The sequence below is a fragment of the Pseudonaja textilis genome, chromosome Z, assembly GCF_049901715.1.
Source record: "Pseudonaja textilis isolate UNSWEBS1 chromosome Z, rPseTex1.2, whole genome shotgun sequence".
In the NCBI taxonomy this organism is placed as follows: Eukaryota; Metazoa; Chordata; class Lepidosauria; order Squamata; family Elapidae; genus Pseudonaja; species Pseudonaja textilis.
In genome coordinates, this window is record NC_142008.1 from 122,225,596 (window position 1) to 122,236,774 (window position 11,179).

The 11,179-nt window shown below is 39.8% G+C and overlaps 1 protein-coding gene and 4 non-coding genes across 5 annotated transcripts; 2 read left to right on the forward strand and 3 right to left on the reverse strand.

Moving 5' to 3' along the window:
- Positions 1–303: 303 nt before the first annotated feature.
- Positions 304–385, forward strand: TRNAS-AGA (transfer RNA serine (anticodon AGA)). Its single transcript has one exon. It is a non-coding gene; the product is annotated as a tRNA-Ser (tRNA).
- A 1,251-nt stretch (positions 386–1,636) lies between these two features.
- On the forward strand, positions 1,637–4,966 carry LOC148124355 (histone H3). Its single transcript, XM_087917687.1, has one exon. It carries the CDS (start codon positions 1,724–1,726, stop codon positions 2,132–2,134), a length of 411 nt encoding a protein of 136 aa, XP_087773813.1. The 5' UTR covers positions 1,637–1,723; the 3' UTR covers positions 2,135–4,966.
- TRNAS-GCU (transfer RNA serine (anticodon GCU)) lies at positions 2,764–2,845 on the reverse strand. Its single transcript has one exon. It is a non-coding gene; the product is annotated as a tRNA-Ser (tRNA).
- Positions 4,967–6,251: 1,285 nt separating the features above from the next.
- On the reverse strand, positions 6,252–6,340 carry TRNAI-UAU (transfer RNA isoleucine (anticodon UAU)). Its single transcript is given in 2 exon segments — positions 6,252–6,287; positions 6,303–6,340. It is a non-coding gene; the product is annotated as a tRNA-Ile (tRNA).
- A 2,199-nt stretch (positions 6,341–8,539) lies between these two features.
- On the reverse strand, positions 8,540–8,611 carry TRNAP-UGG (transfer RNA proline (anticodon UGG)). Its single transcript has one exon. It is a non-coding gene; the product is annotated as a tRNA-Pro (tRNA).
- Positions 8,612–11,179: the final 2,568 nt, after the last annotated feature.

Below are 11,179 nucleotides of genomic sequence, written 5' to 3' on the forward strand. Positions count from 1 at the left end.
GCTACTGTAATTTTGAATGGTCACTAAATGAACTGTTGTAAGTTGAGGACTGCCAGTACTTCACCTATTTGAATTCCATTTGCTTTGGAACCAGATTCCTAAAATTCCTCATCTTATTATTAGTTCTAGCCCGACATTAGGCTGGACATCATTCCAAGCAGGTGTATCCAAAAAGAGTTTCTTTTACATCTCCAGAAATAGCATGAATCTATAGAACAAAAGAGATAAATTAAAGTGAACAAAGCAAGTTAGGACAAGTATTTTAATATTTACTTTAATCTTAAGGCAGATGGCATTCCACTTGTAGTTGTGGCCGAGTGGTTAAGGCGATGGACTAGAAATCCATTGGGGTTTCCCCGCGCATGTTCAAATCCTGCCAACTATGTAATTGGGTGTGGTTTTTTTCCCCTTCTCTTCCCCTTTATTGTGGTCAGGAGCCCAACTTTATCAATGCTTCCATATTTACATTTCAGAATCCACCATCTAGGGCGATCTTCTGCATTTATTAGTCACCTTTGACTCAAGTTGGAGGCTTCTCAAGATTGCCCTAGTATTTAATGCATTAATAACACAAACTTAAGAAGTTTTATCAAATTACTTAAGAAGTTTTATTTAATTATTAACAGGCATGTACAGACTGGATGAAACAACCCGTTTAACAATGTTTCACAAAATCCCATCTCCTGTTACTCCCTCATATTGGTGTCATTATTATAATTGTCCCAAAAGTGCTTTTTCAAAAGGAAGATGTTGAAGATGTTTCACTTCTCATCCAAGAAGCTTTTTCAGTTCAGTTCATTATTGCTGTAGGAAGCCTCCCCATCATGACCCAAGAATGAAATATTTTGAGGAATATTAAGAGGCAGAATATTATATTTCCCCACAGGAGAAATGGGGAAACATGCTCTTAAAGGCAGAAAGCAGCCTCAACCTTCCTGCTATAGGAAACAGCCCCCAGCAGATGCCTGAAGTCTTTAGAAATGGATATTTTGTGCCCATTAAGTTATCCAGGCCAGCCTATTCATAAACCATAAACTATTCATTAAATCATTTTTCCAAACAGCCTCCATGTTTCCAGTATCTTTTTCCCCACTTGGAAATGAACCCAGAAGGATATTTCTTCCAACAGAATAATGGATGGAAACTGATCAAGGAGAGATTCAACCTGGAAATACAGAGAAACTTTTTGACAGTCAGAACAAGTTGCCTTCGGAAGTTGTGGGAGCTTCATCACTGGAGGCTTTCAAGAAGAGACTGGACTGCATCTGTCAGAAATGGTGTAGGGTCTGCAAGGTACCGATACAGATCCAGATTACCAGAGTTGGAAGGTCATCTAGTCCAACCACCACCCCTCAGGCCCTACACCATTTTTGACAGATGGCAGTCCAGTTTCTTCTTGAAAGCCTCCAGTGATGAAGCTCCCACAACTTCCGAAGGCAACTTCTGTTCCTTTGGTTGATTGTTGCCACTACCAGAACATGTCGCCTTATTTCCCTTCTAACTCTGCTAACCCGTTACATTGACACGTGGTTAGTATTCTGGGCCTCGCCTCCTTTTCTAATTCTGACCAATCCCCGACGAATCCCGAACCTCCGAACGCGTCTTTCTTTCCTAGCCAATCGAGGAGAGCGAACCGGCTTTAAAAGAAGGGCCGCGAAAACGCGCTTCGCTTCATTCGAATCCGGCGTGGAGGAGTTAAAGTGACGGAGCGCTTAGAGGAAGGATGGCTCGCACCAAGCAAACGGCTCGCAAGTCGACCGGCGGGAAGGCGCCCCGCAAGCAGCTGGCCACCAAGGCTGCGCGGAAGAGCGCGCCGGCCACGGGCGGCGTGAAGAAGCCTCACCGCTACCGGCCGGGCACCGTGGCCCTGCGCGAGATCCGCCGCTACCAGAAGTCGACGGAGCTGCTGATCCGCAAGCTGCCCTTCCAGCGGTTGGTGCGCGAAATCGCGCAGGACTTCAAGACCGACCTGCGCTTCCAGAGCTCGGCCGTCATGGCTCTGCAGGAGGCGAGCGAGGCTTACCTGGTGGGGCTCTTCGAGGACACCAACCTGTGCGCCATCCACGCCAAGCGCGTCACCATCATGCCCAAAGACATCCAGCTGGCCCGACGCATCCGCGGGGAGAGGGCGTAAAAAGCCAGTCTCGAAGGGAGACTGGAAATGCAATCGTGCTAAACGGCTCTTTAAGAGCCATTCACCGCTTCCGGAAAAGAGCTGGCTTCATTCTGATTTTCAGTGTTTAAAAATGTCCATTTAACTCCTGAAAGGGTAATATGATGCTCAAATCTAATAATCTGATCCCATTCTTAGTGGGATTATTACTTGCAACGTTTCCTGTAGCCTTCATTCTATAAGGGATGATCCCAGTCTCTTGGTTTGGATGGTTTCCATTTACATCTAATTTTTTATTTGCTCCTCTTCTAAAGCCAGATATTTGCAGCGCGACACTATTCTTGCAAATCTTGCCTAATGCATATGTCCATTTCTGTGGTTTTACAAAGTTGGCTGGTTTGATCAGCGGAGATTTAAAAAAAATCAAAATTACCCGTGCAAAATGATTGCATGTGGTACATTGCGAAAGGTATGTTGAAATTCAAATTTGGACTGGGGGAGTTCCAGGCAGCGCTAGAGTAGCCAACTACTACCCATTAATGACCGGTGCTGTGTAATATAGGTAGGGTGTATAATCTCTTTAGTCTCTAATATACCCTCGGACTGGGTCTATTTTAATCATAGCTTGAATCTTTAAAAAAAAGAAACAACGACGAAGGTGGGATTCGAACCCACGCGTGCAGAGCACAATGGATTAGCAGTCCATCGCCTTAACCACTCGGCCACCTCGTCAGTGTCTAAGATTAGCTTGAATAATTACTCTGATCCTTAACAACTCTGATCTTTCTGCTGTTCTCTATTTTTGCCTGTGTTATGTAAGGTACTCACAAGTATCTCGATCTCTGGGAAAGTTACCGCACCCTGCAGGCGAAAAATACTGAATTCTGTTATATTACTAGTGAGAATGCATGTGCTATTTACAGTAATTGGTTTACTTTATTGTCATTGTACCTCGTACAACAAAATTAAATTCCAGCTTCAGGGTACATCTATAGATATAAAAGCGAAAGAGCACTCACACATCATCACAAAATCTCCAGAACCGTAAAGCCTACAAACTTGAAATTTGGCATGTATGTTCCTCTTGACTTCTAGGTGCTCACTAAGAAAGGATTTTTCGAAATGACCATCAGAGCATTAGTATTTCCTCTATTATTATTATTAACACACTCTGATGCCAAGGAGTTCTACTCCTCCTCCCCACCTGAAAAGAATTCTGTTCCAAATGCAAAATATAAGCAGAGGAGTTTCACTTTCACTTTCACAGCAGCAAACAGCTTTAGTACAGAACAGTTGAGCTAAGCCACGCCCAGGCTCCTTGCTGTCTCCTTGCTCACACAGCAAATACTGTTTCAGTTTCCAAACAGCCCTCAACTCTCTCACACACTGACAGGACACTAGCCAGATGAATACCGATGGATGCTGGTAGGCAGAGCCAGAAATTTCACCCTAACCCCCTTATTCCCCCCCCCGCCCCAAAAGCCCGACCACATAGTTTCACAGCGACTCATGGGTATCGAGCTAGTTATAACTATAAAAATAAAACACAAACACACATTCTTCACATTCCACCCAATTGAACTGAAAACCCCCGAAATTGCATTTATATTACACTACACAGTAGAATTCAGTATAGTTACTGCTCTGGGATAGAAGCTCTTTTCTTAGCCTATCTGTTCTTGTAGTTATGTTTCTTTCATTTGTTGAGTAATTTAAAAACAAGTTAGTCCAGCAAGATTCTGAACAGGGCTCAGGATTTGTGTGTGTAAAAACTAAGAATCTCTTCGGGGGGTGCTTGAACTTCCTTGAGGTGCCATTGACACAAATTACTAGGTTTTTTAAAATGAAAAATGGCATGCTCATACAGGCAGTCCTTGATTTATGACCACAATCAAGCCCAGAATTTAGGTCACTAAGTGAAACATTTGTGAAGGGAGATTTGCCCCATTTTATGACTCTTCTTGCCACTGTTGTTAAGTGAATTGTTGCAGCTGCTAAGTCAGTCACATATTTGTTAAGGGAATCCCACTGATTTTGCTCATCAGAAGGTCACAAAAGGGGATCAATGTTACTTAATTGTTGGTCTGAAGTTAACCTTGGAATTGATCTATGCCCGTGACGGCGAACCTATGCCATGTGTGCCGGAAGTGGCACATAGAGCCATTTCTCGAGGCATGCCAGCTGTTGCTCTTCTGGGTTCCAATGCATGCATGCATGCTGGCCAGCTGGTTTTCGTGCATGCAGGAGCGCCAGAAACTGGAGGAGCAACTTCCCAGAGTGCATGCACATGCTGGCCAGTTGGTCTCGCGCACACAAATGCGTTAAAAACTGGAAGACCAGATAGCCAGCACGCGTGCACATGCCAGGAAGCTAAGCTTCTGGTTTCCTGCACTCCCATGCACATGCATCGGGGAGCTGCTCTTCCAGTTTCCAGCACGTGCGCACATGCTCCCATTTCAGCACTCAGTGCTAAAAAGGTTAGCCACTGATCTATGCTGATCTGAGTGCCACTGACTGGTTGAGAGGTGCTAGAAACTTTTTGTTCTCTTTTGGGCTAGTTGATTGTCTCGTTTGCAAATGTCTGGCTTAGCAACATAAATTTTGGAGTCAATTGTGGTGGTTAGAATGTACAAGAACTTTCTGTACTGGTCTTCATTTCATGATGATTCTGATTTATTATTATTATTAAGTTATTTTGCTAGAAGGGTTTGAATATAAGCCTAATTCTAAAATGTTCAAAAGAACTGGTATTTCAATAGTATTCTACAAAACAATCTGCTAACGGAAGGTTTGTGCTGGGATTTAAATAAGAGATTTACTGTATGAATATACTCCATTCTCATTATAAATCAATCAAGGTCTCCTTAATAGATATTATCTGAAATAAGAAACATGATCTGATGTCAATAAGACATGTGCAATCTGCCCTTCAGAAATAATGATGATAGATTTACTGAATTTGAATGCTTAGATGAAGTTATATAATCATCATTTTGATTTGTTCTAATGAAAATTCGGGTCTCAAATGGCACTCATTGGTTTCCTAAGCTAAAGTTAGCATTTACCTGGAGATCCAAGAACTGAAGTTAAACCTAGGAATTTGCATGAGTGTGCACAACTTTATCACTCAAAGGGAACTCTGCAACACACCCAGTAAAATACATTTTAAAGTCTTACTGTACTTCTAGTCATATCCAATGTGTATTATCCTCAGTAATATAATTAAAACAGTACTGTAGCAGCATTAATATATTTTAATAAATCCACAGCATGGTGTCGTACTATTTGTATTTCTGACAATCATGCCAATTCATTCCATAGACTTTTTTTATAGATACGTCCTTTATAAAACAAGCTTTTCTTTTGTTGAAACCCTGGGCAGTTCTGTCTTCAACCTGAAGTTTGAGGGCCTTCTTGCAAGTTGCAAATAATTTTGGTCATTGTGGAAGACATTAATATAATTCCAACCCCCTTTTTTTCTCCCCACAAAGCGTTAAAATGAGCAGGTATGCATGGTCACTGGTTCGATTCTCGTACTGGCTACTCTCCTTTTCAATACTTTTAAAAAGTTTAAAATTAACAGGACAATGTCATTTTTCTTTTAAAGAATAATAACAGAGTTAAACATGATATAGATTGCAAAAGTCCATTCCCATCTTTTAAACACCAATATTCATTGCAGAACTTGCCACCTCTAGAAATGTATTTGCATTTGGGAGATTTTTTTTAAAAAATGGTGTCAAGCAAGGTTGACACCTTTTAAAGATAAACAGGGGGCAGTGTGGAAGATAAAACTGGAAATTTTACAATACTACCAATTTCTAGAAGAAGGCAGATTCCCAGCTGTGGCTCTGCAGAGAAAAAACAAACTATATCTCCATTATTCCCCCCTCATTTCCTAAGGCAAGCAATAGCACTTACTTATTTACTTATTTATTGGGGAAACAAACCCTCCAGAAATTCCAGTTTTCTTTACACAGGAAAACTGGAACTGTCAAAATCCGGAATTGCTTAATAGCTTTGACATTTTTAAACTGACACTTTAAAAAAAGCCAAGAACCCAAAGCTGAACGTGCAGCATTGTCATATTATGGGCTGAGTTTAGAAAGCTCCCCCAAGTAATAACAATAAAAAGCCCTGCTCCAGGTGAGGCTCGAACTCACGACCTCGGCATTGCTTAGTACTGCTGTATAAGTACCGCGCGCTAACCGATTGCGCCACTGGAGCACTGCGAGAAGCGATACTGGGAAACTTCGACCCCCGGAACTCTAGGTTCTTCCTAATGCTTTTTTTTTTCTTAAACTGTTTCGGGACAAGGTGTTTCGGATGCAGTACACCTTGCTTAATTTTCTTCTGTTTACTCTCCACAATAGTCACTCAATGCCAATGACTCAAAAATCAATGCTTGGTCCCCCTTCCATTAACTCAGTGCAACTCACAAACTTTATTCATTGCAAAGATTTTTTTTTGAAATTGTCTTTTAATAAGCCCATGGTGGGATGGAGTCCTGGCAACTGAATAAAGCTGAGTTTACTATCCGGATGCCCTTCCTGTTGCCAATGCAGAGTTCCCAGGAGATAATTACTCATTGTGCTATGCCCAGAGAGAGAAATACCTGCCTGGGATCGAATTCAATAGCCTCCTGATTGTGAGGCAATTTACTGCAAAAACATTGTTGGAAGGAAAATCTGGTCCGCATTTCAGTGGTGATAGAAAAAGTCACTGGTGGTGCTACAGGGAGCCCTCGACTTGCAACGGTCCATTTAGTGACCATTCAAAGTGACAAGGTCACAGGAAAAAGTGACTTATGACCATTTTTCACACTTTATGGCAATTGCAGCATCCCTGTGGTCACGTGATCCAAAATTCAAAATTGGCCATTGATTCATACTTATGACGGTTGCAGAGTCCTGGGGTCATGTGATCCTCTTTGGCAACCTTCTGTCAAGCAAAGTCAATGGGGAGGCCAGCTTCACTTCACAAACGTGTAACTAACTTAACAACTGCAATGATTCACCTAGACAATTGTGACAAAATGGTATTCAAAGTTACAGTGGCATTGGAAGAAGTGAATTAGGACTGTTATGCGTGTTTCACACTTATGGCCATTGCAGTATCCCTGTAGTCATGTGATCAAAATCCAGATTGTTTTGCAACTGACTCGTATTTATGATGGTTGCGGAGTCATGTGATCTGCTTTTGCGACCTTCTGACAAGCAAAGTCAATGGGGAACCAGGCTCACTTAATAACCGTGTGACTAATTTAACAATTGCCATGATTCACTTAACAGCGATGGCAGAAAAAGTCATAAAATGGCCAAAACTCACTTAACAAATATCTATCTCACAGCAGTATAAATTTTGAGGTCCATTGTGGCTGTAAGTTGAGGACTACCTGTACTTGAAGATGAGGAAGTTTATTTCCAAGAGCCCACATGGAAGGTAAACTACAAAATAGGAAACACTCTAGCAACAATACTTATAGTTTTCTAAATCAGTTTCTTAATTGAGTTTCCTTCTTTATTTTCTCTAAGCATTTCTTATTAAAGTTGTTTAAATCAAGCTGTGATCGAATCTTTTCCTTTAATTTCATAATTATGCTTACATGGTGCAAGATATGTTTTGTGTGTTTGCTTGTTTGTTTTTGAAATTTTGAAATTTACAATAAGTATTTCATTAATTCCGGTTAATCCATTCATTCCAACCAGTTAAATATGAGCCAATAGTTTATGGCAGCAGCCAAAAAAGCCAATGCAATTTAAGTTGCATTAATAGAGGGACACAATCAAGATCAAAGGGAGGTACTAATACCACTCAAAGCCTTAGTAAGACCACACCTAGACTACTGCATCCAAAAGTACAGAGAAGAGCAACCAGGATGATTAGGGGACTGGAGGCTAAAATATATGAAGAATGATTACAGCAACTGGGCATGGCTGGTCTAGTGAAGAGAAGGACCAGGGGAGACATGATAGCAGTCTTCCAGTATTTGAGGGGCTGCCACAGGTCAAGCTATTTTCTAAAGCACCTGTAGGCCAGACTGAACAAGGAGAGATTTAACCTGGAAATAAGGAGAAATTTTCTGACAGTGAGAACAATCAACCAAAGGAACAGCTTCTGTCTTTGGAAGTTGTGGGAGCTTCCATCACTTGAGACTTTCAAGAAGAGACTGTACTGCCATTTGTCAGAAATAGTGTAGGGTTTCCTGCTTCAGTAGGGGGTTGGACTAGATGACCTACAAGGTCCCTTCCAACTCTGTTAATCTGTTAAAACTGTTTATACAAATACAGTTTATACAAATGTACAGATCTTCCAACAACTGTGTCCCTTTATAAAGCTGGATAGTTATTTCAGTGGTTGGTGCAGCTGTCTTTGTCCTCAAATAAAACATGGATGGATCTGAAAATGTAAAAAGGGGGGAAAAAAGGGCTCGTCCGGGATTTGAACCCGGGACCTCTCGCACCCAAAGCGAGAATCATACCCCTAGACCAACGAGCCAGCTGTTAAAAATTTTCTCCTTTGATTCATAAACTAGACGAACTTGAAGCCAAGGAGTTGTTTATTTTGGCAGGCAGTGCATAGTTTCAAGTGACATGCTTCTAAAGACCATCAAGTTCAGTCAAAGGGCTTTTTAACCATGATGTTTCTCCTTGGTAGGAGAAAAACAACCAACTGTTACTAATGCCAACTTACAAGCGACATTATTATCCCTGCAAGAATTAATGCAAGAATCAATGTCTAGAATGCAGGAGATTATGATTAGGAATCATAATGAGACCAGAGCAGATATTAGCGAACTGAAAGAAGAAATGAGTAAATTAAAAGAGGAGATGAGAGTAGATATACAGAGAGTTGAAGATAGGGTTGGGACAATGCAATTGGCCATGGAAAGAACTGAATTAAAAATAAAAGAAATAGAGAAGAGGACGGAACAAGCGGAGAGAAACCTAGAAAGGACTGAGGAAGATTTTAAAAATGTAAATAGAGATTCATGTTATAGATTTTTTGTATTAAGAAGTGCCAATGTAGGTTATCGAATGCTTTCTCCGCATCTAGAAACAAGAGTGTAAATTGTTTCTCTGGATGAGCTTCATAATATTCTAAGACGTCAATAACGGTTCTTAAATTGTTTTTAATTTGGCGGAATGGAAGGAAACCATTTTGGTCTTCATGAATGTATAAATTTAATACTTGTTTTACTCTATTCGCAATAATTGAGGTAAATAATTTATAATCGGCATTTAAAAGTGAGATTGGTCTATAATTGTTGATATATCTGGCATCCACATCCTCCTTCGGAATTAACGCAATCAACGCCTCCTCCATGAGTCTGGCATTTTGGCAGCCAAAGTACTTCGTTAAACACTTCCAGCATCAGAGGCCCTACTAAATCTAATGTGGCTTTATATAATTCTACTGGAATCCCATCTGGACCAGGGGATTTATTATTACATTGATTTTCCATTGCAGATTTTAACTCAGACCATGTAATATCCTTATTTAGTAATTCTTTGTCTCCTTCCCCTATTGTTTTATCATTCGTATTCTCCAGATAAGTTCTTATTTTATCCTCATTGATTTCTTCTTTTTATATAATCTTTGGAAATAGTTTAATATAATATCCTTTTTCTTCTCAATCTCATGTTGTGGGATGCCTTTCTCATCTATTAATTGGTGTATCAATCTCTTTTCTTTTTCTTTTTAAGTTTATAAGATAGCCATCTTCCTGGTTTATTGGCGTGTTCAAAATAATTTTGTTTGGACCTTCTCAAGCTAACTTCTATTTTATCTTGTTCAATTAAATTCAGCTTATGTTTGGCTAGTATTAACTGATTTTGTAGTCCTTGGGTCTTAGGAGTTTTTGTAATTGTGTTTCTAAGTCTTGGATTTGTTGTTGTAACGCTGCGTTTTGTTGGGCATAAATTCTCTTGTTTCTCATAGCATTATAGGAAATTGTTGTGCCTCTTATAATTGCTTTCATAGTATCCCAAATGTTCTGTTTTGAAGTTGTTTCATTATTATTATCTTTTAGAAAATAATTTAGCTCCTCTTTCAGTTTATTAATATACTCTTCTTCGTTTACAATTTGGTTATTTAATGTCCATCTTTTTTTTATTCGTCTCCTATCCCTCCAAATTAGCTGTATTGGGTTATGATCAGCCCATTCATTCGGTAGAATTTTGATTTCTTTTATTTCATTAGCCAAGTCCAAATCCATCCAAGCCATATCTATTCTGGTCCAAATCTTATGTGGGTTAGAATAATATGTAAATTGTTTTCCTTCAAGATTCCGTTCCCTCCATAGATCTTTTAAATTTAACTCTCTCAACATTTCCTTACATGCTGCAGAGAGTTCCCTTTTCCCCTTCTTGTTTTTCCCCATATTACTATGGTCTTTCTGGTAGTCTGCAATGGAGTTAAAATCGCCAATCAAGCAAATGTTTCTTTTTTTCAAAGCCTACTATTTTTTGGTGAAGGTGTTTAAAAAATTTCCCCTGGTCATCATTTGGGGCATAGATTGCTACAAGTAAAAATGTGATGTGGTTTATCCAAACTTGTATAACCAGAGTTCTTCCTTGGGATCCGACCAGATTAGTTCTGCCTTTACATCTTGTTTTACATAAATTGCAATTCCTTTTTCTTGTGTTGGTCGGCCGGTGCTGTAAAAGTTTACCTAATTTTGGACAAATTAGATGTCTTTCGTCATTCTTCGAAATATGTGTCTCTTGAAGACATATTATATCTGCGTTATGTTGAATAAGTTTTGAGAATATCCTTTTTCTTTTTAATAATGAATTTAATCCGTTTATATTGATGGAGAGCAACTTCTTCCCCTCCACCATTTATCTACTTCTGCTTAGATTTTTGCCTAGTAATGATTCGGTTCTCTTGTTGTTGTTGTTGTGGGATTTGCTCTTCTCTCCCATGTTGTGGATTATCACTTCTTGAAATTGGAGAAAGTTGTTCCTTTTGGGTTCTGTGATAATATCGGACCTCCTGTGGTCTTGTTTTAGGTTCTTCTTTGGTGGGTTGACTATTCTTATCTGTGAGCTGTTGATGAAAAAC

Coding starts and splice junctions, on each gene's coding strand:
- LOC148124355 (XM_087917687.1), top strand. CDS start 1,724: ATGGCTCGCACCAAGCAAACGGCTCGCAAGTCGACCGGCGGGAAGGCG.